The sequence below is a fragment of the Microtus oregoni genome, unplaced genomic scaffold (genome assembly GCF_018167655.1).
Source record: "Microtus oregoni isolate MIOR12 unplaced genomic scaffold, Mior012 000016F_ref0000370, whole genome shotgun sequence".
NCBI classification, from domain to species: domain Eukaryota; kingdom Metazoa; phylum Chordata; class Mammalia; order Rodentia; family Cricetidae; genus Microtus; species Microtus oregoni.
The window spans coordinates 12287442-12315415 of NW_024543075.1; the positions used below are offsets into that span (position 1 = coordinate 12287442).

At 52.7% G+C, this 27974-nt stretch overlaps 1 protein-coding gene across 1 annotated transcript in view; it reads right to left on the reverse strand.

Annotated features, from left to right (window-relative positions):
• Nucleotides 1–5119: 5119 nt before the first annotated feature.
• Nucleotides 5120–27974, reverse strand: part of LOC121457615 (phospholysine phosphohistidine inorganic pyrophosphate phosphatase) — an 86048-nt gene continuing 63193 nt past the window's right edge. The window contains exon 7 of the mRNA XM_041666520.1: nucleotides 5120–6000. Within this exon, the coding sequence (XP_041522454.1) occupies nucleotides 5904–6000 (97 nt within the window). The 3' untranslated portion in view covers nucleotides 5120–5903. The remainder of the gene's footprint in view (nucleotides 6001–27974) is intronic.

Genomic DNA, 27974 nt, shown 5'->3' on the forward strand with positions numbered 1-27974 from the left:
CCCGGCTGCCTGGGTACACTGTGTGGTTTTGTTGGGTGCAGTGAGCCAGCAGCTCTTCTGTCCCCTCTTGTCCATGAGACTGTCGGCTCTGGACTGGGAGGGTCACGGGGTGGATTCCTGTCCTCATGCCTTGGGGACAGACTGTGGGAGCGACTTCTAGAGGGGGCTAGCCACAGCCACCATCACAGCGCCAGAGGAGCCAGAGACCTAGGCCGCCCTGAGGCAGTGGGGGCGGGGGCACATGCTACCCTGTTATTTCTGAGGTGAGAGCAAGAGAGGAAGCTGACCTGGCTGAGAGACAGGGCCACCAAGAAGAGTCCCGCAGGGCCTGGGCAGCCAACTTCCTTCTCCAAAGAGCAGCACTGAGGTATAGCTGGGCTGTCAACTCGGGGCCTCTGCTCCCACGGAGGGCAGCACAGTTCAGAACTCTGATTCCTGGGCTGTAGAGACATTAGAACACACAGTTCACCCTCCAGAATGGGTCCATAGCCCTGTGCTTAGCCTCCAGACTGGAGACCTGGATAACTGAAGCTCAGGAGATGTACCATGTCTACAGTCCCAAGGGCCCCAGTGGAGAGTGTTGAGTTTCTGTCACAGTGTTGGTCCCTATGATCTGGCCTTGGAATGCTCTCCCAGGCTCTCTGCTGTGGCCAGTGTGCAAGTCTAGAAGTGGCATCCTGGAATACCCTTCTGCTCTGCTTTTTGGACAACAGATCCTCTGCCAAACAATAATCTATGAACATGTAATTTAAGAAAGGGGGAGGGGCGGTGGACAGAGAGACAGCTCAATGGTTAAGAATCAAAGGCCCCAGATTTAGTCCCCAGCACCCACAGAGCAGCTAACAACCACTTGTAACTCTAGTTTCTGGGGATCCAGTGACACCTTCTGGTCTTCCTGGGTACTGCATACATGTGGTTCACAGAGACGTGTAGGCAGAACATAACAAAAAATAAAAATTTTAAAAGAAAAAAGAGGTGTTCTGGAGTAGTGAAACACACCTGTATCCCCCAGTGCCCAGGTGGCTGAAGCAGAAGGGTTGCATATTCAAGGCCAGCTTGAGGACCCTGTCTCAAAAAACAAAAACAAAAAAAATGAAAAAAACAACAAAACAAAAACCACGGGCTAAGGGTAGAGGTTAGTGGTAGAGCCCTTGTTAGCATGTGCCAGGTGCTAGGTTCACTCCCTAGAGCCACCAGAACAAAACAACCCACAAAACCACCCTTGGGGCCAGGGAGAGGATCCCATGAACACTACCATACACCCACACTCATGCAACATACACCATATGCAGTTAAATTCGAGCACACTCAGGAGATCCCAGGCTGGCCATCATTTGGTCTTCCCAGGACACCACGCTTCTGCCTTCTGTCTATGGTAGGTAAGGTGACAACAGGAGAGAGGGTGCAGAAAGTCACCAAGCACAGCCCAGCTTTTCAGATCCCCAAAGGCAGGGCACAGTGGCCTTGGATGACTCAACATTCTCTTACCTGCACCTCAGACTCCCCAGTGGTACCAGCTTCCTATTGACCCTGCTCCAGCCCAAGTTGACAGCATGACTGCCCTGGCCTCTGTCCTGATGTCTCTGTAACATTTCTGTGTCTTCTGCACTTTGAGGTCTACCTAAAATAGCCCCCTGACACCCCCACACCCCCGCTTGCAGCCAGGCTTGGGCTCGGAGGGAACAGTATCACACCATGCCCTGTTCGCTGGGCAGTTGCAGACGTCAGCGTTCTACAGTCCGCAAGTCCAGCTGGCTCACGGGTGCATTCTTTCAGGGACACTCCCAGTCACTAAGCAGGCCCCTGTCTGTACACAGGGCTGGTGACCCAATGGGCCTCTGTGAGTGAGTTGATGCTGGCCCTTGGTGCACTAGAGAGCAGTGTAGTGTAGAACGGACTGTAGAACGCTGACGTCTGCAACTGCCCAGCGAACAGGGCATGGTGTGATACTGTTCCCTCCGAGCCCAAGCCTGGCTGCAAGCGGGGGTGTGGGGGTGTCAGGGGGCTATTTTAGGTAGACCTCAAAGTGCAGAAGACACAGAAATGTTACAGAAATGTGCATAGAAAGAAAATCAAGAAAAAAAACACCCTGGCCTGGTCAGTGGCCAGACCTCCAATGGTTACTGGTTTCTTTTTAAACTTTCTGGTTTTATTTCCTACAGTAATATTGCTTCTATGGCCCCAAAGCATCAAAACTTAGTGCAAATTGTTCAACATACCTACCACCTGAAGGAAAGCTGGAGCTACAATGCTAATCCCACTGGCTTGTGAGGTGGGTTCCTGAGCACCCTCTACCCTTGCCATGTGGTTGGGGCTCCTGTGTCCCCCTTTTAAGGTGACCTGCAGGCAGCTTCTTCCTGACTGGTCCACCTGTTGAGGACACAAGAGGCGGTGGGAACCCTTGTGATAATCCTAGAGGCTGACTGGTGGGCAGCTGAAAGACCAAGAGAAGGGAAGTCATGCCACTGGGCAGTGTTGTCCTCAAGAAGTATCGAGGCAAAGGGCCATTGGATCTAGAGGGGCAGGAATGGATCTTCTCTTGTGGGAGAAGACAGACAGATGTGTGCTGGGTGATTGCAGCCCTGAGGTCACCACTGGCCATCTTCACAGGCTTTCAGATGAGGCTGGAGGGAGCATCTTAGAACCCAGTTTTAGAAAGGGCACAGGATGTTGGAACTAGACCTTGGAGTCTCCACTCTGCCTCTTCCTTCTGGATCTTGGATGAATCACTTTAAGGACCATCTCACTGAGCCCGCTGTGGCTCAGAGGACAGCATGATCTCTGCCCAGATAATCCAAGGTTTGCAGAGAAAGCTCAGCTTTTCTGGAGAGACCAGCCGAGAGCCGTGTGGCAACCTCTAAGCACAAAGGGAAAGAGAGAGTCCCAATACCCATACAACACACTCACTAGCAAACACAGCCTCCTGCATGGCTCTAGTGTCCACACACCCTCTGTTCTGAGCTGCTGTGGGACAATACTGGAGCTTGCTGTGTATCCAGCTATTAAGCCAAAGGCCCTTCTTTAAAGGTCAGTGACACTGGCCAGACTGGTGGCCCCTCATCCTGATGCAGACATTTGGCCACTGTTTCTTTGTCTGATAAACTAGAGGTCAGCCTGCCCAGCAAGGCCCTGCTGGTGTGCTCACAGTGCCAGGGGAGTCAGGCTTCAGAGTGTCTTTGTCTAGGGAAATCCTCTCACGGAAGACCCATGACTCCTTTATGTGTTTACAGTGGCAGCCGTGTGTGCACGCACGCACATGTGGAGGCCAGATGTCAACCTCAGGTTTTGGTCCTCAGATGGTGTGTGTGTGTGTGTGTGTGTGCCAGAGGTCAGATGTCTTCCTCCTCCATCTTTCTACCTTATGTTTTCTTTCTCACTGCGTTTATTTGAGCATGTCTGAGTGCATGGGCCACAGCATGGGTGCGGAGGTCAGAAAAGAAGTTGCAGAAGTTGATTCTCTCCTTTTATCTTACATGCCCCAGGGATCAAACTCATGTTGTCAGGCTTGATGGCAAGTGCCTGCTCATGGAGCCACCTTGCCATCCTTGTCTGTTATCTTCTGAGATAGAGTCTCCTACTGAACCTGGAGCTCACTGATTTGGCTAGGCTGACAGGCCATTCAGCCCCCAGGACCCTCCTGTCTCCACCGCCCTGGTTATGTATTGGTACAACCTGAGTTCTAGGAGGTAAATACAGGGCCTCATGCCTGAATGGCTAGCTAGTGACTGAAGCATCTTGCAGCTAACTTCCTTCTCAGTGAGCTCTCTTCCAGTTGACTTCTTTACCCACTGAGGCAATTCCTCAGCTGACCTCTTTTCATGAGAAGTCTCCAGAGATTCACCAATGGCTTCTGGATCGATTGGGGGAAGAAACAGCAATACCAGCTATGCATTCAGCAGATTCTGAAACCCAACACTTCGGGTAGGAGGGAGTACTGTCCCAGAGGCCCTTCTGAGAAGGCCACTGCCCTTTGTCTTGTCCCACTGTGGACAGCATGGCTCACCATGGCCAAGTGTAGTGAGGCACTATGGTTGGAGACGGTCATGTTGCCCTCAGAGTCAAAAGTAGAAGCTTGATACCCTAGGTGGTGGTATCAGGAGCTGGTGGGACCTTTAAAATATGGAAAATCTTCCGGATAGTAGCGGCACACACCTTTAATCCCAGCACTTGGGAAGCAGAGGCAGTCAGATCTCTGTGAGTTCAAGGCCAGCCTGGTCTACAGCTCAAGTTCCAGGACAACCAGGGCTACACAGAGAAACCCTGTCTCAAAAAAACAAAAACAAACAAAAGCTTTAGTTTCTTAGGTCAGATGGGGGACATTCCATCAAAAGGGACACCCCCTCTGTCTTCCTATCTTACCATGACAGATTCCATGAGGTCTTTATGAGTCTTCAACTGAGGCTGGTGCTGTGCCCTCCAACCTCCCAAACTGAGCTATATAACCTGCTCTTCCTCTTTTCTTCCTTTTTTTCTTTCAGTTTTTGTTACCATTTTTGTGACAGTTTCACCGTGTAGCTGAAGCTGGCCTGGAATTTGTGACGATCCTCCTGCTCCTGTTTCCTAAGTGTGAGAATTATGAGTGTCCAACCCCACCACACTCAGCCTGCCTCTGGTATTCTGCTGTAGTAATGAAATCTCAGGACTGGTGAGGGCTCAGCTGGTAGAGGTGCTTGCCATGCAAGCCTGATGACCTGAGTTCGAGCCCCCAAAACTCTGTAAAGGTAGCAGGAGGGAACCAGCTCTAACAAGCTGTTCCTCTGACCTCCACAAGTGCACCCATGTCATGCTTGTCCGTACATACATGTAACACACAAATAAACAGAACTGAAAATAAAATCTTTAAAAATATGAATGAATACAGGAGGCAGGGGCTGGTGTTTGCCCTGGTCTGTCTTCTCCCATTAGAGACAAAGAAACTCTCCTTGGCCACTATCAGCCTCCATGTCTTAATTTCTTAAAGGGGTCAGAGCAGGTAAGAAGTTCTGTAGCCTTGCCCCTCTACTGTTCAGTGGCTCCAGCAAGTGGCAGAAACAGGGTTGGAACTTAAGACCCTGTTCGGGGCCTCCATTCTCTTTCTACCCACTTTAGACCCTCACCAACAAAAGCTGAGTCAAAGGCAGACTGTTGATTATTTATTGAGTCAGTTTGTTCTGTGCACTGGGCACAACACATTCAAGTCTGTGCATCCTGACTCCACGGTACTTCCTGTGCCTGCAGCATTGACTGTAGAGGTGGACATTTCTGCTCTGTGGGAGGGTAGTTGTCGGTTGCCCAAAGTTGTCCGTGTCTGGGTAGCTCGTGGGGACAGGGAGAGCATTAGACTGCCATAGGGAAGCGGTAGGGGGCAGAGTGCTAATCAGTCACTCTGCCTGGAGCCACGTAGGGCTGTGAGTTGTGGGTAGGCTGGCTCAGCGCTGGGCTTCCCGGACTGTACAGGGAATGCCCCAGGGTTTTCTGTAGGTTCCTCGCTCACATCGGAGAGAGGAGTCAACATGTCTCATCCAATTGGAGGGTGCCAATGAAGGACCAGTGCGAATGGTAACTGAAGGAACTCAGGGACTCCGTCTCACAGGGACCTTCCAGCCATGTCCGAGGGTTTCATTTTCTGGAGGACTAACAGGTCTCTTCTGCCTTCCTGAATGTCACTATGGGGAACATGGCATGGGCCAGGGAGGGGAGCAGGCCAGAGGCTGGGGAGGGAGGCTGAGGAAGGGGATGTCCAGCTATGGCCCAGGGACAAGCATCCCAGAACTTCCTGCACCCGCCCATGCTGGCAGTGGGCAGAGGGCAGGGCCAGCAGAGCTTTGGGTAGCCTGGGCCTGGAAGTGTGGGGAGGGGGACACAGTGGTGGGAAGAAGCATGGGCACAGGGTGGTGTACTTGTCCACTGGCTCTGATGGCCTGTCACTTGTCCATGTGTTGCAGCAGCAGGTCCACAGCCTCGGCAAGGTTGTCCACATACCCGTCAGCCTTTACCTCTGGATGATGCTCATCACTGGGCCTGGAAGACAGAGCTGTAGATTAGTTTAGCAGCATGCAGTCCATCACTGTTATTACTGTATACTAGAGCCCAGGCAACATAAAGAGAAGACGTTTGTGCAGCTCCAGTTTCTTAGAGACTGAAGATCACACGTTACTCTCTCACGGATAGCATAAAGGACGATGTCACGGTAGGAACGTGGTATAAGAGAGTGATTCAGGGGTCAGGCTTAAGCTTTAAACACTCACTACTAAGCAGGTTCTTCCTCTCAGTGCCCACAAGAACCACCCCAACTCTCCTGAAAACCCCAAGTCGTTCAAAGGTGCCATCACATCCCACATGGTCACACTGGGTACCAAGCCTCCATCTCATGAGCCTTTGGGGGACAAACCACACTCAAACCTAAGCAGCCAGTGACCCTACAACGGCCTTCTGAAGTCACTGCCAGTTATCCACTATGAAACTGCCTTCTAGCATGTAGCACGGGCCTTGCTTTACCTTGAAGACACCTCCGTGCTCTCTGCCCTGCCAGGTAGCCAGGACTGTGGCTCCCACTGTGCCTTCCTCTGCAGACCCACCAGGGTACACACTCCCGTCTGCCACTCCACACCACTCTGCCCCAGAATAACCGCTAGCCCCGGCTCCCGTCTGCATCTAGCAGAAGGGTCCCCCAGCGAGAGCACCCTGTTGGCAACTAGGGAGCTGGCCTGGTACAGGTGCTTTGTGGGGACAGTTAGGGCGTTGACAACCAGAACTCTTCCCTTCCCTGATGCTCTGGGGTGCCATGTGCTGCCCAGTTCTTGGAGGTCACTGCTGCCTCATAGGGATGCCAGGGGCTCCTAGCAGAGCCATTCTCTGGCTGGGATGCTGAGGACCAGGACCATGCCTACCCATTCACTTGCTGGGATGCTGAGGACTAGGACCACGCCTACCCATTCACTGGCCACACCTGCAGTCCGGCTGGACACTGAGCTGGTGCAGAAGCCTGGACACTCAATGCGATTGAGTTCTGAGTTCAGAATGGACTCTAGGGAGACAGCACTGTGCACAGGAGGGACCAGGGAGGGCTCATCTTCACAGTCCTCTGAAGACATGTGGGCCTCATCCCAGGGGCCACGGGCAGCCTTGCCAGGGCTGTGAGGCAGAGTCCCGTCTTAGCAACCAGAAATTCCCTTCCTTCCCACTGTCCCAAGGTTTCATGGCTTCACACTAAGCAGTCTGCTGGGGTGTGGCAGGGGGAGGGCCAGCCTCTGAAAACCTTCCACTGCTAAGGGCCATGCTACTGGGACTACCCCAGGCCTGACTCACACTTCTTGGGAACTGTATCTACCTGCGGTAGATTATTATTGCCCCCTCAAGCCTCCACCCAGCCTGAAGGAAGTGGTTCAGCTGTCTGAGAATAGCGAAAACCAGCGTTGTCCGTTTCAGAGACTGGTTTTGACAACTCTAGAATACTGGCTGGAGATTATGTCCTGGAGGAGAGGGGCTTCCCTGTGGCTGCCAAGGCCCTGAACTAGAAGAGACCAGGGGAGCCTCTCGCCACAGGGAAGGGTGATAGGAATAAATGGCTCCGCATTCATGGGTGGGGCCTGTGCAGAGAAGGAAAGGAACACAGCCAGGCTGGAGCGTAGGATGGGTAGCCAGAAGGTCAGGAAGTCTGTGAAGGGCTCCAAGGCCTGAGCTCAGCTTCCACCATCGTCCTGGGGATGACACAGGATGCCTGTTCACAGCAGGCAACTCTGGCCCTTGGATGCCGGCTGGAAGTGGGGCAGAAGCAGCTTTGCCAGCTGTCCAGCTCACCTGGGTACTGTCTGGAGTCTGGGGCTTAGGGGCCTGCCTGGGAGAGTCACTCCTCTGTCCCAGCAGCCTGTGGTGGGTCTCACAGAAGAAGCTGCATGATCAGGTTGGCCTCCACCAGCATGGCTGCCATTCTACCCTCTGGTGAATTCTTCACAGGAAAAGGGGGTATTTTCTGCCCAGGCCAGACTGGTTCCTTCCAGCTTGCCCCCTGCCCCTCCACTGGATCAACTAGAATCCTCTTCAGTTTGGTCTCCTTCCTTCTCTCCTTCAGTCAGGATGTTTCAGGATGCTCACCTGCTCTGGCCTCTCTGCTGTATAAACTGCTGAGGGTCTCAAATGCCCACAGCCCAGACACTCAGTAGAGCAGTACCACCCGCCTCGACCCCTCCACATGACAGCCACAAGCTTCAGACAGTCCCCACACTCAGAGGCCACTGTCTGTGCTAAGCTTTAGAATCCTGAGACCTACCTTTCCCCCTTTCCCTCTTGAGACAGTCTTACTAGGGAGGCCAGACTGCCTTCAAACTTAAAGTCATCCTCCTGTATCAAGTGTTTCTTTAGAATGTCCCCCCTTTTTTTCTTTTTTTCTTTCTTTCTTTCTTTCTTTCTTTCTTTTTCTTCTTTGAGATAGGGTTTCTCTGTGTAGTCCTCCTGACTGTCCTGGAACTCGCTCTGTAGACCAGGCTGGTCTTGAACTTAGAGATCCACTTAGCCTCCCGAGTGCTAAGATTAAATAAAGGTGTGTACCACCACCGCCTGGCCTAGAATGCTCTTGAAATTTGTTCTATGAGAACTCCTACATACCCTTCACGACTCCACTCACTGGAGTCCCTACCTCTGACCCTGCACTATCTATAGCGTATGGCGCTCTTTGAGCACACAGAGCTTGTCCCCCGTCCCACTGTGACTGGACAACGCCCTGCTTCTCCACCTGCCAGTGACAGTGCTTCCAAGACGGAGGGGCCAAGTTTCTCGCCCTCTTGTCCCCAGTGTGGGGTTGGCCCCAGCAGCACCCAGGAAGTAACTATCACCCAGTGAATGAACAAAGGGCTTGGGAGGCAGGGTGCTGCCTGCCATTAGCTATTCCTCCCCCACAGGTCCCAGGAGCTGAGAGCAGGGAAGGACTGAGTAAGGGCAGAAACAAGGCGGTTCTGTGCACGCAGCCCACGGGCCAGCGTCACAGGGAGGGGCTTTGTACCCTGTGAAGGAAAATGGCACCGGGACCCAAGCAAAGAAGCCCAGCAAGGACAGCCTCCCACTACCTCCACCTCCAGGGCACAGATGACAGGAGCCTGTCGAGGACCTACTCAGGGGCAGCACTGCCAGGGGCTCGCTCCTGCTCTCTCCCAGCCCCTGCCTGCTCCCCAAGAGCAGCGCAGGGCTCTCCTGCCTACAGGGAGGCATGCATTCTTGTCCACTGCTTTGGAGCAGTTGGGCTGCTGCCCCTGGTGGCTGAGGCCAGGTCTGGGGCTGCCCAGGGACAGAGCATTCAGTGAACTGGGAACTGGCATGGGGTGGTAATGCCAACTTTAGGCCACAGTGACGCAGCTGGAGGACAGAGGGGATCTTCATGAGGCCAGAGGCAAAGGGCATTTTTTATATCTGAATGTGGGTGGGGTGGGAAGCTGAACTACCCGGGAGCCTAGATACCAGAGAGTGGCTCCCGCAAAGGCCAGAAGGGGGCTGGGAGACCTGCTTCTTCTGGTCTATAAATCCAAACTCTTCTGGAAGCCTACTGGGATACCCCTCCACTGGGCATGTATTCAAAGGATTCCCACGGTCTACCTGCTGGTTCAGAACACACACGGTCAAGACACAGTTCCCTGGGTGCCAGAGGAGCAGGCAAGAGGCCGGGCCATCTCAAACCCGGCCAGAAGTCAGCACTGGCCTGTGCTGGGCTACTGGCTGGTGCCCGAGGGTCAGCGATCTCCCAGGAGTGTAGTTGGGTGGTTCACCCTGGACATAATTCTCAGGCAAATGCTCCTCTTCCTCTGTTTTGTTATAACAGTAGACCTAGGTTCTGTAGTGGGTGGGAAAGAGTGTGCCTGGAGCTGGGTGTTTCTGCCCTGTCCCTTGGGGGAAACACTGGGTCATTCTGTTTATAAACATATTTAGGTAAAGCCCATGTCCTCATTCAGTCAAGGCCTCTCTGGTATCCACTACAGCCAAGGCCTGGTGGCTGAGAGACTTACAATGAGATTTATTCCTATTACAGCCCTTGGAGGGCTGGGCCTTCCTGCTCCCTAAGTTCATGGCACCCTCCAACTTTGGGTGCCAGTACTTGCTCTTGTACCCTTGGTAAGCCTCAGTCTGAAGCCTGAATCTCCAGTCCTGTCCCTACCTGATGCCAGCTGAAGCCACCATGGTCAAAGCTTCATCAGGATTCTTCATTGGCCTGGAGCAATGTGAAGGGTGGCCACACGTCAAGGATTGGGGCCTTCACCCAGCTCCAAGCTCCAACAACAGAGGCTGGCCAACGGCAGACCTGAAAGAGTCACGAGGCCCCTACTGAGGTGTCTTGTTGCTATTCTATTGCTGTAGAGAGACACCATGACCAAGCAGCATATAAAAGAAAGCATTTAATTGGGGGCTTCCTTTGGTTTCAGGTTAGTCTATGACCATCATGATGGGAAGCGTGGCAGCAGGCATGCAGGCATGGTGCTGAAGCCGTAGCTGGAAGCTCACATCTATCTTATCAGCAAGATGGAGTCAAAAACAGAGGGTCTGGCATGGGCTTTTGCAACCTCAAAACCCAACCCCAGTGACACGCCTCCTCCAACAAAAAGACCACACCTCCTAATCCTTCCTAGACACTCCACCAACTAGGAACCAAACATTCAAACATGTGAGCCTACGGGGGCCATTCTCACTCCAACCACTATATTAGGGCTGTGGCTCCTTGGCCACTAAAGGAAGTGGAGACACCTTCTATGACTGGCACCACCCTCGCAGTCAGCACAGGTAACCAAAATGTTCCTTCTCTTACCAGTCCAACAAAGCAAAAATGTGGCCAGGGCTCAGGCCCAGTGTCCTGCCCGATGCTCTGCCATTTTGGCTCTGTAATGGGATCACCCCTTCCTCAGACACCCCAGCAGGAGTGCAGTGCAACTGGAAATGCTGTACACTTTGAGGGCCACCAGCCCAACCCCCAATGCCTGCACTTCTCCACGGAAGAGCCAGGCTGAGGAGGAGGGCAGGGCTCCCAGCCAGCCCTCTGTGCAGTGGCGAGGAGCCCTGTCTCCCAGCCCTCTGCTCCAGATGAGCTCCCATGCTGTAGTGCCCCGGCTCCCATCCCCCTCTCAGGGCTCCAGCTGTGTGCTCTCATTCCTGCTCCACCTCCACCAGGGCCAAAACCTGTCAGCATGTCGGCAGAGCTACGAGTGGGTGGGGACCTGTGCCCCCCCCCTGAGACACACCCTCCCCTGCATGTGGGCAGCACATGTTGGAGGCTGGACGTGCAGCCCAGAGGCAGGAGGGGGCATGCTGTCGGTTGTAGCTCCATGGCTTCCTCAGGTCCCTGGTGGTCTCAGCCCCATCGACAGCTGAAGACCTATGGTGGGGCAGGGCTGACCTTACTAAATTCTTCTGAGACAGAGTCTAAAGGACCCAGAGTCCATTTCCCAAGCTGACCTGTCCTCCAACTGGGAGGGACCCAGATGTCCCTGCTAGCAGGAGATGGTGCTTGTCAGTTTCAGGAGCGCTAAGCCTTGATGGGTAAACTGAGGCAGGGAAAGGAGATACCAGAGGTCTCACACAGGTCAGGGGGCTGGCTTCTGGTTGCATATGTGACAACCTGGTCTCCTGCCTGCCCCACTGGGCCCCAGGAAACATGACAGGTAGACAGCAGGAAGCCCTGTTGTGTCTAATGGAGAGGTGTCCCTTGTGGCCTTCAGAGCAGACTTGATACGTAGCCAGGGTAGGCAGGTCTCCAAGCCCCATTCTTCTGGCTTTTGTGGGAGACAAACCTGCTGGTGTCTTAGTTTCTCCTGACTCAGATGCTGAGATACCCTTTGCTTCATTACCTCTGGCCCCACGACATGACGCTCAGAGCCCTGGGTTGTGGGGAGATGACAGCCAGCCAGCGTATGAGCTGAACTCTGGGTCATTGGGTCCTCCACCTGTTGGGTGCAGACCTGGCAGGATATCCCCAGGAGCTCTGCCCAGCACTCCGTACAGCTGTGGCCCATGTGTCTAGGGACAAGGAACAATGACTTAGAGGGTGGGGACAGCCCAGAGCCCCTGTGGTAATGGCAGAGTGGGTTTGCAACATTTCAACCTAATCTGGATCCAGGCTCCTCTGAATGGCCCCTCTGGGAGTTGCTTTTGTGCTTGGTGACCTCTGGCCAGACCCTGACATCCGAGACAGGGGCACCTCTCCCCTCCTTCCACCTCCGGTCCAAATCTCAGCTGAAAAATGTCTGTAGCTTTGACTGTGAGGTGAAGAGAGCCCATAGTCCATAAAAGCTGACAAGACGGAGGGCTGTAGGCCTCTGGGAAGGGCCACAGAAGCACCTTACAGAGTCACCAGGACCAGAAACCAGGTCTGAGTAATGTCAGACCTGAGGTGTTAGAGATATCAGGCAGCTGGTAGCAGAAGCCAGGAAGGATTTTGCAATGGACACTGTTACCTACTGCCCAGGATCACCCTGCTGCCTGGTCTATTCGTGATTTAGTTCAACTGATGACACCTACCAACCAGAACCCAGCCCATGGAGCCACCTGAACCTCCTCCACACAGTGGACAGCTTCCTGTGAGGTGAGTGTGGGTAAAGCAGAAGCTAGCTGTTCGCGACGGTGTTCTCCTCTAAGTCCCTGGCCACGTCTGGAGTGTGCGGTAGGTGTCCTCTGTATGCCTACTGAGGATCTCTAGAGTTTCTAGTTGGTACCTACAGAGCCCTCCAAAACTAAAAGCCAGCCAGGTGTGGTGGCGCACACCTTTAATCCCAGCACTTGGGAGGCAGCAGCAGGTGGATCTCTTTGTAGTCAAGGCCAGCCTGGTCTACTAGTGAGTTCCAGGTCAGCCAAGGCTATATTTTACGAGACCTTATCTCAAAAAAACTCAGAGCAAACAAAACAAAACCAGAAGCTACAATCTGGCTTCTTGAGCAATCTGGTAGACCCAACAGGGGACGGAAGCTGTGGGCAGCTATGGAAGGACAAGACAAGTGGCTCCTGCTTACCCCACCTCCACTGCCTCTAATGTGTGTTCTTACGCCAGGCACCCTGCACTCAAGTGCATTTCTGACCTGCCCCGTGAAACTTTGTGCTGGGACTCAATCCCCAAGGAACATGTATGTCCAGCAGGCAGTTTTCCTTGAAGCCCTCCAACTCCCAGCTCTGGCCTCCTTCCTCAGGTACCCACTCCGTGCCCATAGCACCCACATTAGCACCTTTTGCTCTCCTATAGCTGTATGGTATCAGCCCTGGTCCTGCCGTCTGTCCTCAGCCTTCACACAGGGACACAGGGGTTCCCAGAGGGCTGGCTTTGACACCCGTGAGTCCTTGGGCAAATGGACATTCAGAGCCTTCTCTGGCTATGAAGGTGAGCTGAGACAAGCCCCTCCCGAGGCCACAGTGGGAAGGTAAGGAGACAAAGTGGCTGGGGCACAGCGTGCCCGCAGCAAGTGCTGGGCCTAGGGGGACAGGCTGGATGAAGAGAGCAGATGGCAGGACCCGAAGCTGGAGCTTGTTCCCTGACAGAAGGCTGATGTAGGCCTGCTACACTAGGTGGCCGATCAGTTGTGCCTCTGTTTCCTGTTGTTTCTCAGCTGGTTCCAGTCAGAGTGGGCAGGGATAGCTTCCAGGCCTTTTGGGAAGTCATACTGGACCAGCAGGAGGGATTATCGCCAGGTCCTGAGGCCCACATATTTCAGCAGAAAGCATTATCCTTAAGGGGCTCTCAACAGAACCGCAAAGCTGTGTGCTGGCCACAGGGTGCAATGCAGTCTCTGAGCAAGCCTCTGCAAGCAACAGATACTCAGGCCCTGCAAACACTCCTGCAGCGGTGCCGGGGACAGGTGACAAGGAACTTGAGATTTCTCCTAAGACAGAAAATGCAGCAACTCATACCTCTGGGGTCCTCAAGCCAAGGAGAAGTTCACAAAGTCATCTGTGAAAGTGACGGCCCTGGAGAGTCTACCCAGGATGGACGCCTGTGCGTCCCAGGGACCTAGGGAGAGGACTTGCTCCACACAACTCTTGTCTTCACGGCAGTTAGGGAAGGAGATGCTACCCCTATCTTACAGCTGACAACCCAAGGGTAAGTGGCCTGCCCGTGGTCATAGAGCTGGGGTTGAGAGGTTGGTTTGGAAACCTATGTAGCCTGGTCTAGATCCCATGGGGGTCCAGGACTGGACTGTCAGGCGATGAACAATGGTCACCTAAAGGCAGGCAAAGGCAGGACTGTTGGGGGCTGGCAGTTGGCCTGGGACAGAGGAACCTCTAACAGCTGTTCATGTTTTGAAGAAAACATGGTAAGCACCTGGTATGTGTGTTTGGATTTATACAAGTTGGTCCCACCCCTTGCCGAGCGCAACAGCTGGGTCCCTGAGAGATCTGTACCCGCCACACCCAGGGCACGGGGCCAGGGTCCACTCACTCAGGGCCTCTCGGAAAAGCCACTCGGCCTTCTCAAGCTGGCTTCCTGAGGCTGCACCCCTCAACTCAGAGTTTTTATAGGGTGCCAGGAGAGCACGGGCATGGAGAGGGGTTATCCTTGCTGGTCTGGCAGCTGGCTGGCATCACTGAATCCTGCCACCTGAGGACCTGGTGCCACGAGCAGAGCTCAGCGACTGAGACACGGATCCTGTTAGTAGGCAAAAGTGAGGCTGCCAGGGCCTTGACACCCTGGGAGGGGGGATGATACTCCTAAGAACAACTTGCCAGGGTACCAGGTAGCAGAGTGGTGCTTCCCCTTGGAATCTCTGTCCTGATCTCTCTGCTCCCAGTGAGCGCTCCCCTCCCTTCATGGTGACCATAGTCAGCCAGCTGCTCCCTGGGAGTTCCTGCTCTATGCAAGTGTGACCTGAGCTTAGAAACTGGCTTTCTGACCTTGTGGCTCTCCAGGGACTTCTGGTAAGCCAGCCTCTGCCTCAGTCACATCTGCTCCACTAAGAAGCACGAAACAGGGAACCCAGGTGCCCAGAGGACCTGAAGGAACACAGGCCACAGCAGCCACTTGGTGATATACAGCATGTTCCAAAATCCTGGGTCAAACCCCATCCTGAGCAAGCCGCCCCTCTGAAGCCAAGTACATAGGAATAACTGAGGATGCACTGAGTGATAGGTTGAGCCAGCACTGAATAGCAGGGCAGACTGCTGTGACTTCACCCTATCCAGGGGCAGGGTGCTCTTACTCCAGATGCACTGGCATCTCTGCTGGAGAAGACACCGACGTGAGTATTCAGATCCATAGAAGGAACACTGTTCTTCCTCAGGCCTAGATATTTCTGCTAAGAGTTCATTCTAAAGCAACATGGAGTTTGGTCTGTGGAAGTGCCCGGTAAATGCTTGCGGGATTAAAAGAAAAACGCGAGGAAGGGATTGCAGGGATGCGTAGAGCAGCTGCGCACTGCAGGCCGCAGCAAAGAAGGCACTCCCCTGCAGCAAAGTGAGTCCGGTGTGGTGGATCTGCTTGGTAGGATACTGCAGAGCTTTGAAGAGGAGTCAGGATGAGTATGCAAGAGTTAAATATTACAGACGAGAGTTCTAGAGACTGGGAAATGAACAACTGTCCCAGCGAGGCCACTGTGAAGGCACGGGGGTGGCTTGGGAAAGCACACGATGAGGACAACAGTTCTGTAATGTCACTTGTCCCCGAACCAGACGATGGTAACGATGACAACAACGACAACAGCCATGATTTGAGACAGGGTCTTACTACGAAGCCTTGGCCTGGATCTCTCTATGTACACCACGCTGGCCGCAAGCTCACAGAGATTTGCTTTCCTCTGCCTCCTGAGCTTAAAGGTGTGTGCTACCACACCCAGCAAGTTCATTCTTTAGTCTCAACCAGGGCCACGGCAGCCCCTTCTGAACCTGTGGCTTGACAACTGTGGGAGGAATACGACTAGCTAGTGCTGGCCCTGAAGGTAAATGCTTGCCAGGGTACTGCAGATGCCATGCGCTCTGCAGACCATATCCAGTTGTTGCAGACAGGGCTGGGCCAGGCAACCCTGAGGCGGGGGCATACTATCAACCACACAAGCCACCTGAATACAGGGCCCTCTACCCAGCCACTGGCTGCAGCAGCTGTCACAGGGGGTCCCAACCCAGGGAGGGGGCATGCCCAACATCATGGCAGCTCATCATAGCACCTCAAGGAGACCCCGAGTCACACACCAAAGAGAAGCAGGGAAAGACGCTCTAGAGCACCCCTTTAATACAGCTCCTCAGGTGGTGATCCCAAACATAAAATTATTTTTGTTGCTGCTTCATAACTGTAATTTTGCTGTTAAGAACCAGAATGCAAATATCCAATATGTGACCCTCAAGGGGATATGTGACCCCCAAGGGGTCGTAACCCACAGGTTGAGAACCATTGCTTTAGAGGCTTCTGGTCAAAGAGCCAGCAGAGGGGGACAAGAGTCTCAGCATCACCCTGATGCTGGACATAGCCAGAGGGATACTCTATTAAGCCCCCAAACCCAACAGAATCTCTATGGTGTAGCCCCCTGGTTTCCAAGTGAGGAAACTGAGGCCAAGAGAGGGCAGATACTGTTGAGGAAGACTGTGCCTGAGAGGTCTGAGCCAGGCCTCGGGCACACGAGTCTCTCTGGCACCCCAGGTGAGTGCCTGGTGAGGAAGGGTACCCTCTAGCCCTTCCCTAGTCCCTCTCCCGTGTGTCGAGCACTGCAGGTTACCTTCATGCCTCTGTACACATGAGAAAACCGAAGCAACCCCAGAGGGACCAGGTAGGAGGCCAGCATCCTGCCCAGATTTACCTAACACCTCCTGTACCGGGCTCCCCGAAAAGCTAACTAAAGCACCTCCTTAAATCACAAGCCAGAAAAGCCAGCTCGTAAATCAGCCGAGTGGTAGGGTGAGGGGCCATTCAGCTCGCACCGGGAAGCCAGCCTGCCTGAGGTGCTGTGCCCCACACTGGGCCAATTGTGTCCATGGGGACCCTGTCCAAGCTGCCTGGGCTCCTGGCGGGCTGCCGGGACGGCTCCTGGACAGAATCTTGTTTTCTCCAGTTTTCCTCCATGACCAGGAGGCTGAGCTGCTCCAAGGAGGGTTTACTCAATGCAGCTTTGACCCTCCAAGCCCTGCCTTCCATCCCACTGTGCCTAGGAAGCCATCGGCCAGTCCAAAGGAACCTTGGTGGGACCTCCTCCCCTGGCCCGCTGCTCGCCACCATGAGTGGATGACAGCAGCAGGACTCAGTGACCCACAGAGGATGCTGGAGAAAAGGAGAATTGCAAAAGGGTTTGGTGGCAACTTAGGCTTGAGATTCTCGGTTGAGTTTTTTTCTGAGTTTGGAGAAGGCCACAGTGATTAGCTTCCGCTTATATTTGCAGATCCTCCACGGGTCTCACAAGAGAAGGCCCTCGTTAACTTCCAGTTTGGTGTATTAGGATCAGCTATGCTGGGATATGAGGATGTGCAGGGCTTGTTGGGGGCTGGAGGGACAAGGGGAATGGGATGTTTTCTTTAGGGTGCTATGGGGGTGATCACTGGGAAGCAGGCCCCGGTGCATCTCCCATTCCAGCTATTCCTGGGTGAGGAATGAGCACAGCAATCTCTCATCTACTCGGGGCCTGCTCTGTCGTGTCCGTCAGGTCCTGAGCACGCTAGCCTCTGAGGCTTTCTGCTGGGGGTTAAGATCCCACAGGGCTTGTTTCCGCTCCCTGCCCACTTGACTTCCTGACTCATTTAATTTGCTTATTCTCCCATATAAACCTGTTTGTCTCGGGTGTATTCACTGGTGGGGGAGGGAAGCACGCACCTGTGATTATCTTAAATTGTCCCTAAATGAAGTTCCTCAGAGGCGAAACCTTGGACTCTAATTGCCTCCAGAGACTCGTGGGAAGGGTTGTTAGTGAAAAATCAGAGGTGAGTGGAAAAAACTGGCTTAGGTGTTTGGCGGAAACCCTATGGACGCAGACCAAAATTCACGCCAGTGTCAAAGCGGGAGGCAACGGGTGCAGGGTGAAGAGAGGAGCCATATATAGCTATATAGAGAGAAAGTGGGGAGTCTCGGGTCATTTGTAGAGGTAGCACCTGAAGAAACCAAGACTGCAAACCTGTCCGACTATCTATTTCTGGGCAGCTCTTAGACCTAGAAGAGAACCTACAACCGCCATTTTCTTAAACCTATATGCTTTCTAACTTTATTCTAAATGCTCATCCTTTTGCCCACCGGGAAGTGTAGCTCTCACCCCTCATCAAAGAAGCTTCCCTTTGCAGCAGATAGAGACGGTTACAGAGAGCCACAACTGGTCAAAATGCAGAGCCGAAGCAACCACTGGGCTCTCAGACTCAACTGACACATCTCAATGTGACCCCTAAACCTGAGACTCGGGGAACACGGTGGAAGGGCGAGTAGAAAGCCTGTAAGAGCCCGAGGACCGGAATATCTGCTAGACAGTGTCTCCTGGAGATGACAGCGAAGCTGCACCCAGGAAATCTCAACAATACAGTCACCTACATAGGACCTCCATAGTGACAGTACCGGCTGACATGCCAACATGGGTGAGGGACGTTTCATAAGGCCGCACCCCTAGATGAAGAGCTATGGGCAATCAATTGTTCAGAGAAGGAAGATTAGTCCATTGTTGTTGTCCCCCCCCCACCTCTGATGGGTTATCTAATCCCAAGTGGTCGGCCCTGAACATATACAGAAGAACAACCCTAAGTGACTCAGTAGGCTATGAGTGTGTTGTGTGTGTGTATATATAACAATAATAATCATAAAAAAGAGGTCATGAATCTGAATAGGAAAGGGAGAACGTGGGAGGAATTGGAGAAAGGAAGGGGTGGAAATAATGTAAATATAGAAATTATGTATGGAACCTCTCCCTAATTTAAATAAAAGAAAGTAGAAGGCTGCTGAGATGGCTCAATGGGTAAAAGCTCTTGCTTTGCAAGCATAGCCTGAGTTTGAATCCTAGGGCCTGTGTAAAAAAAAAAAAAGCTGGGCATGGCTGCACTCCAATGTTGGAGGGTGGCAACAGGCAGATCCTAGTCAGCTCAGCTAAAACAGGGTGTTTCGGGCTCAGTGAGAGACCCCGTCTCAATGGTACATGGTGGGAAGTGATGGAGGGAGACACTCGGCATCCTCTGCCCTGTGCATGCCCATTCACAAGCATACATACACATGAAGGAAGGAAGGGAGGGAGGGAGAGACAGAGAAGGAAAGAAGCTAAGAACAAGACAAACGGGGGCTGGAGAGATGGCTCAGAGGTTAAGAGCATTAACCAAAGGTCCTGAGTTCAATTCCCAGCAACCACATGGTGGCTCACAACCATCTGTAATAGGGTCTGGTGCCCTCTTCCGGCCTGCAGGTATGCACACAGACAGAATATTGTATACATAATAAACAAATAAATAAATATTTTAAAAAAAGAACAAGACAAACCCAGAGCAGGCTGAGGCAGGAACCAGAAAGGCACCCACACAGCACCAGTTGCCCCTGTGTGTCTAGAGCGAGTCCTTCTCCTCTGTACTCCCATCCACAGACATCCTCCTGTGCTGTTTAGAGCCTGGAGCTTCCAGAAGAGCCCAGGGCAGCACAGGTAGGAGGGACAGTTGGAGTAGGAGCAATGTCCTCTGGGTCTCTCCCCTTGGGGAGAGCTTCGCAGCACCTACAGAGATACCTCACCTTGCACTGGGCTGGGCCTTAATTTTCAATTATTCCCATAAAACACCCAAGAGTCCCACCTGTAAATGTCATGCATGCCAATATTTCAACCCTCTCTTGGACCCCAACTGCCATATTGATATATCTGAACCCCCAAGCGGCACTTAGGTACCCTCTATTCTGCAAATGCCTCCCCTACCACTTGGAAGGACAACTCTGTCTCTGTGCTCCCCACACAGAGCTGTGGAAACAAGATTTCCTGGGTTTGGGGCTAGTGGGAAAAAAAAAAGTCTCAGAAAAAAGCTGATGACCTCAGGCCTTTTCTGTCTAGGGCAAGGAGCCTACTTCCTGCAAGGAGGCCAGAGGCTGCTTACCTCAAGCCAGTCCCTTACCTTGCTGGGCCCAGTTAGGGCTGGGAATGCACCCTGCCCCCTATTAGCTGGCTGTGTGACCTGCTCTTTGCCTTACCAAAAAAGACGCCTGTTCTGGAAGGGCCATACCTTCTCTCAGATACAGAGCCTGGTGACAGTGGTGGGCATGGGATCCTAATGTCTCTTCACATAGGGTCCAGCCCGCTGTGCAGCTGGGAGACAGATGACTGCCTGGCCTCCTGAAGCTACCGCCTTGGGGACACAAGTTTAGTCCCGGCACAGAAGCAGGTACTGAGTGTGGGGTGGGGGCTGCAGAGGTTTCAAGCAAGGAAACCAAGTCCCCTAACTGGGCTGTTGGGGTTGCTCACTATTACCAACAGCAAAATTAGGCCTTGATTGGGAATTCTGGGTTGGCAGAGTTCTTGTTTCTGGGTTGGGAGAAAGCCTTCCCCAACCATGCCCTTCCTATACCCATCTCTAAAAGACAAATGGCCACATCCAGAGGGCAGCATGGCATTAACTCCAAACTATTGGGCGGGGTGGACATATACATGCATGGAAGTGTTATTAACAGAGCGAGGCCCTTACAACATCACAGGCAATAAAGACACCCCGCTGCAGCGCAGCCCACAAAGTCCTGGTACTTTCCCATGGATAGGTGGGGAGGATGCCTCCCTTCACAGGCCCCAGACAAAGCCAAGTGTTTGTTCTGTACCCCAACCCCCCAAAACACCACATCTTCCTGCTGCTGGTAGATGGGGAAAAATAGAAAGAGACAAGAACAGTGTGGGAGGGGCATCAGAGACAGAAAGAGAGGGGGAGGAAGACAGTCGGAACGAGTGCTCCTCTGGAAAGAATGACAGATTCAAAACCTGCAATGCGGGTCAACTGCACATCTATTTTTCTAAGCAGAGGAGGTGGGGGCATAGAAAACTTTCCTGAAAGGACTTGGCCTTGAAGTATGAAGTCAAACAACTGGAACTGGCAGGCAGACAGCTCTGGATTCCACCAGCCTGAAGAACTGTGGCCAGTGGCAGGTCAGGCTGAGGCACAATGTAGCTATTCATAGCTCGGCTGGGCCGGGGCCTTCAAGTGTGAGAGGGCCATGGCACCAGGGACCCCAGAGGTCTGGTCCAGAGCCAACTATAGCTCTGTGGCTGTGGGGCTCCTCAAAGAGGCAGAGAGGCCAATGGGCCAGTTTAAGGGCAGACAGGACAAAGTCCTGCTCTGAGCCACACTGACGAACACATCAAAGAGACACCTAAGAACTGAGACGTAGGCCATCAATCACAGCAGTCGAGCTGGATGGAGCTCCAGTACCACGAGCTCCCTAAGCCTGCAGGGCTCCTCTCCCCTTTTCCTCGTCAACACAGCCCTACCTTCCCCTGTGGACCTGCCACGGGCTTTCTGCAGTCACAGCCATGGCTTCTGCACACAGAATAGACAAGAAGCTGGCATGTGGGATGCACGCTGGAAGAGGGACAGAAGTTCCATCTGTTTTGTGGTAAATGACCGCCACTCACAGGCGCCATCTTTAATCTCTGAGCCGTTGGATCAGTTGGATCTGCATCGAGTGTCTGCCTCAAGACTGCCTCATGGTGGCAGGAACAAGGTTTTGCAAGGGTCCTTGAGGGTGACAAGCCTGCCCTCTCACTGTTCCACAGAAAGCACTGTGAGATCACCACAGAGCCCTCACCAGGAGTTCTGCTGGGGAAAAGCACAGTTTATGCCCAGTCCACGCTTCTAAGTAACCCGTACAGCTAGTCGAGAGAAGGACGTCTAGGTCTCCTAAGCACGGCTCTTCCTTCTTCAGCCTAGGACACAGCAGCGTGACTACCACCGCCCCAGCAGAGGATGGTCAGCGCTGCCCCCCCCCCCCCAGCCTCTCATTCCATTCAGGATGAGTGAGGAAGCAGACAAGGTGACCTCAGGGCAGGGCTCATCTCTTAGAAAGCAGCCTCAGGGAGCTAAGTCCTCCTAAGCCGCAGCCACTGCTGTCACTACAGAACCAGGTCCGTAAAAGACGGCCATGTTTGTGTGAACTGTTGTAGACTTATCTGTCTAAAAGCGCAGGAAACATCTCTAAAGAGGAAGGCTTATTGTCTTCTGGCCTTCACAGACACTGCCAAGGAGCTGACAGGGGCCACTTCTGACCCTGCTAGGTTCAGACTGGAGGAGTGATGGTTAGCACAGATGCTCTGAGTGCCAACTATAATGGGCTGTGGCCAGAGCTGGGCCACTGGACTCACCCAGTGACTCAGACACCCAGTACTCGGGGGCAAGACTGGGAGAGGCCAGGAGCCAGAGGTCAGGAATACATGTCCAGTTTGAGATCAAGCTCCCATCTCCGGACCCCTGTGATCTCCCCAGGTTCGTCTTGAGACACCTGAATTCCCTTTGAGGTGGAGATGGAGGTTACCCCAGGGCCTTCCCAAGAGCCAATGAGTCCCAGGGCGTGTCCCATGGTGGTACTTCTCGTGAAAGTGGGACTTTTCTGCTCCCTATTGATTTATTTATTTGAATGTGTGGCTATCCCTCTGCTTCCACCTTCCAAGTGCAGGTGGGAGCCGCCTTCAACTTCCCTGCTCTTCCCACTCCTCTTCTGCTCTCTCTGCAGCCCATTCCTGGTTCCCTTTCTTACTCATGCCTACTCTGTGTTTTGCAGACACTGGTTGCAACAATCTCCTCTCTGAGTGGCACCTATGCATCTAACCCCAGGGCCACAGCGCACAGCTAGGACCACCCACCCGGAGATGAAATTAGCTGATGTAGCTTTTCAGTTTGGTTTTTGTTTTTGAGACAGGCTAGCCTGGAACTCCTGACCTCCTGTTTCAGGTTGGGATTACAGACAGCGACCATTACTCCAAGCTATTTGTCCCTTCTGCCCCTCAGCTGCTGAGATTAAAGGTGTGTGCCACACACCTAACGTACTGTCTCTATTCCAGTTTCACCCCAGAAAATCATAAGACCACATTTTCCTCCTTAGAACACACAGTGGGTGTCTAAGTGGGCCACACACAGTAGTACCAGTTAGCAAGGGCCCACTGTGCGTGTCTGTCCCCAGCTCTGTATGTGGTGGCAGAGGGACCTGATGCTGCAGCTGGAAAGCAGGGCAGAGAGGCACTAACACCCCAGGAAGAGGCAGGATGTCGGCTCCCCTCCTCAACCCCAGAACCTGCTGACACACTTCAGGCCTGGCACCACGTTAATCTGATAGCCTCCAACTTCCTCCTGGTGGTTAAAAAGACTCCACGTGACAGTGACTTCTATGTGCTCACACGTAAATGTGCCTGTGCCCGCGGATGCAAAGAAAGCCAACACCCAGGACAATGAGAATAAAACAGAGCAATGTAATCCAGGGAGGGCTCTTCACGTGAGCAAACCTTTTAAACTAAATGACTAATTTCTTTCTTTCTTTCTTTCTTTCTTTCTTTCTTTCTTTCTTTTTTCGAGACAGGGTTTCTCTGTGGCTTTGGAGCCTGTCCTGGAACTAGCTCTGAAGACCAGGCTGGTCTCGAACTCACAGAGATCCACCTGCCTCTGCCTCCCGAGTGCTGGGATTAAAGGCATGCGCCACCATTGCCCGGCTTAATTTCTTTCTTGAGACAAGGTCTTGTTTGGTAGCACAGGCTGGCTGTTGGGAGCTGGGATTACAGGTGTGATCCAGTAAGTCCAGTTTGCAAACTTTCAAGTCATGAAAAGTCTTGACCCATTAAAATGGACAACAGCAAGGTTGCCAGAGGCCTGCAGGCACACTGTGCCCATCCTGCCTGTAGGCTTCTGCAGACCTTCCTGCTGCCTGCTGGAGAGCCTGCCCTTCCCCCAAGGAGACAATCTCATCTCGTCCACAAACACAAATGAAGGGGATGCTGTTGGATCCCACATCACCAGGCAAACTAACCTTGAGGCAGTGATCTGTTCGCTGGTCAAGTGGGGCCATTCCATGTCCTCTCCCCATGAATCTAGGAGGCCCTTGAGGACGGGCTCACCTCTTACTTGTCACTGACCATGACTCACATCGGATGAAGTCTTGGGACAAGGCCGATTTACTTCCCCTAATTCTGCCCCCATGCAGGAAGGAGGATCCTTGGATCACTTCGGTTTCTGTCCACTTAATCCACCAGGGAGGATTGGCTCGTCTCACAGAAATCCCCTCCTATACATGGCAGGCACACAGAGAGGAAGCAGTCCCAAATGTAGGAGGGGCAGGGACCTGTGTCACTAATCTGCTACACTATGGGCACCTTAGCCCTAAGGAAGATGTCACAACGTCTGACAACCAGAGTTTGATCCCTAAGGACTCAAGACAAAAGAGGAGAACCCATTCCTGCAAGTTGTCCTCTGGCTGCCACACGTACACTGTGACGGTAGCACACATGTGCCCCCCAAACCCATAAATGGACTTAAAACTTATTCTGTCTCTTCTAAAAAAAGAAATACGTCCAACAGAGATCCAATTCCATTCATAACCACATCAAAAATAATAAAACGGCAGACAGAGAGATAGCTCAGTGAGTAAGAGAACCTAAATCCCTAGCACCTACATTAAAAGCTGACTGTACGGTGTGTGCACACCTGTAACCTTGGCGCTGTGGGGGTGGAGACGGGAGATGCAATGGGACATAGCTCCAGGTTCAGTGAGAGACCTTGTCTCAGAGGAATGAGGAGGAGAGCGATGGCGCAGGAGGCCTGATGTCCTTCTCTGGCCTCTGGCTTGCATGCACAAGAATGAGCATGCACAACCACATACTACACATGCACAAACGGAAAATTTAAAAATAACAAAATAGCAACAAGTTTAACCTCGGAAGTGCAGAGCTTACATTGTGAAATGCACAGAATATTGTTAAAATAAATCAAAGAAGACCCAAATGAACAGGAGAACACGTTCATGGTTAGGAAGACTGTTGAATTAGGAGCGGTGTGGCTACGTTCCCGGCACCCTGCCGCCTGCACGGCTAGCTTTACCCAAAATAATTACACGGAAACTGTATTCTTTTAAACACCTCTTGGCCCATTAGTTCCAGCCTTTTCTCGGCTAACTCTCGCACCTGGACTAGCCCATTTCTAATATCTGTGTGGCTCACGAGCTGGCTTACCAGGAATGATCTTAACCTGCGTCTGTCTGGAGTGGGAGAATCATGGCAACTCTTGATTCAGCTTCTTTCTCCCAGCCTTCTGTTCTGTTTACTCCTCCCACCTATGTTTTAACCTATGGGGGCCAAGCAGTTTCTTTATTGCTTAACCAATGAAATCAACAGATTGATATATGACACTCCCACATCAGAAGACTTAATACCGTAGTGTTCCTCACCATGGCCCAAATGTCCTCACGTTCATGGGTGGAAACCCACTAGCCAATGTGATAGCATTAAAGGGCGGGGCTTTCAGGGTTCTGTTAGTGACTTTATAAAAAGACTACAAGAAAGTACCCAGACCCTTCTCCCCTTCTGCCCCTCCCCCTGAGGACATAGGGAGGGGCGCCATCTTGAAAGAGGAGAACAAGCCTCAGGAGCCACTGACTCTGGCAGCACTGATCTTGAATTTACCTGAACCGAGGAGACTTATTTCTCTCCTTTATAAACTGCTCAGTCTTGGGTGTTTTGTGACAGCAACGTAGTCCAAGACAGCCCCCAGCTTAAACTACAGATTCAACGCGATCCCAGATGAACTCACAGAAACTGTCAGTTTGATTCTAAAATTCACACAAAATTGCAAAGGCCCGCCGGGCGGTGGTGGCGCACGCCTTTAATCCCAGCACTTGGGAGGCAGAGACAGGCAGATCTCTGTGAGTTCGAGGCCAGCCTGGACTACAAGAGCTGGTTCCAGGACAAGAACCAAAAAAGCTATGGAGAAACTGTGTCTCGAAAATTAAAAAAAAAAAATTTGCAAAGGCCCCAAACCGATGCAAAACTGGGAAAAAGAACGAAGCAGGAAGACTCGTGCCTACCAACCTCAAAGCTAACACAAAGGAACAGCGACTGTGCGGTGTGGTGCTGGTACAGGCACAGACCATCCATGCACCTAAGACCAACTAATTTACTACTATTGTGTACACACACCTGTGCATGTGCACAACGCAACATGCCCGACTCTGCTCACGACAGCATGGTGTTTTTAGACTTCTTTTTCTTTTGAGGTATGTTTTAATGTACATGATCTGCGTAATGAGACGAGATGAGAGCCTGGAGCCCACCCACATGTTTTTCCACGGGAGCCCGGAATATAAACTGTGGGGCAGCAGTATACTGAAATACTACGGTGTCACACTGGCCTCTTTCCTGGCTGTGCGGAAATGCTGATCTCAAGGTGTGCCGGGCCTAGAGATGAATAGGTGCTATGTGCAACCTTCCCCTGTTGGCGCCTTGTGACGTGCACTCAGCTGGGGGAGACTGGCTGGTGCTAGAACAGCACTGCCCTTCCCTCCCCAGAAGTCGACTGTCTGAAGAGGTGACTCACGTTTGCTAGCGCTGGGGCAGCAGAAGAAAGCAGTGGACAAGTTCCTTGGCAGGATGGGATGGGTAGGGAGGGTAGGACAACAACACAGCTGGTCCTGCCCATCACTTCGCCTGCTACTTGCTTGGAGACCCTTATCCTAGTGACTAGAACAGCCAGTATTTTCCACATTTATTTTCACAGAACCCTCTGTCCAGGTTACCCCTCTCTTGGGAACTTTCTTGGTCCCCATCCCATGCCTCTGGCATCCTAAGGGTGACAACGCCAGTGCTGTGGCAGCACCTACTGGTGTAACGATTCTTCAAGTCCATCACCAAAGAGCAGCGCCCCAGTGAGCGCTGCTGGGCACCAGGCCACACAGGCAGGCGCTGCTCTGATCTCACTAGGGAAAGCTTCCCTTGTAAGCAGATCCTTCTGGTCTGTCCCACCAGGTTCCCGGGACATTAGTCACAGGGTACAGGTAGTGCGGGGCAGACTTCGGTCTGACTTTCCTGGTGGCTCTGCTTCCCTACAGCTCCCACCAGAGCTGCCAGCTATGAATCCTGGTGACCATCTAGGACTGCGAGTCTGCAGAAGCCCCACCCACGGAGGGTGCCATGTCCAGCACAATGCCTGGCACCTGAGGCACTCCTCAACCCTGCTGAACAACCCTTGAGCTCTGCTCACCTGTCAGGTGGGGCTTACATCACCATCCTAAGAGGCTCACAAGGATGTGTTCCTATGCCCCTGGGGCCTGGGTGGGTAGGGGTGGTGGCCTCTGCCTGAGGTCAGGAGGTCAGTGGAACCAGGAGGTCTGGCTGAAGGAGGAAGAAGGGTAACTTGGGCATGGGCTGGCCTCCTGCCTCAGGGCTTAGAGGCCAAGTTCTGAGCAGAGGCCACTCTGGTGAGACTCTCTCGGCTTCTACTGGTCACAAGCCATCTTCCGGCCAGGAGGGGTCTGGTAGACTGTGAAGAAGCAGATAGGTACTGTGTCCTATTCCTGGAGTCCTGATGACATCTGTTACCCCTCACCAGGACAGCCAAGAGTTCTCCATTTGTCTGGCTGTGACCAAGAAGGCCTGGACTCCTATTAGGGAGCCCAGCATCTGGAGCCAATGACCACACACAGAATAGTAAGTACGGGGTGGTAAGAGAGCAGAGCAGGGCAGTCTACACCGGGAGAGGGAGAGACACCACACCAAGGAAAGGCCTACCCTGAAAAGGAGGCAGGGAGCTACATGTGTACATACACACACACATGGATTCGTCTTCATGTGTATGCACGCATGTGTGAATGATGAGGTAAAGGGAGCCAGGGAGCTACATGTGTACATATACACATGTGGATTCGTCTTCATGTGTATGCACACACGTGTGAATGATGAGGTAAAGGGAGGCAGGGAGCTACATGTGTACATACACACATGTATTCATCTTCATGTGTATGCACACACGTGTGAATGATGAGGTGAAGGGAGGCAGGGAGCTATATGTGTACATACACACATGTATTTGTCTTCATGTGTATGCACACACATGTGAATGATGAGGTGAAGGGAGGCAGGGAGCTATATGTGTACATACACACA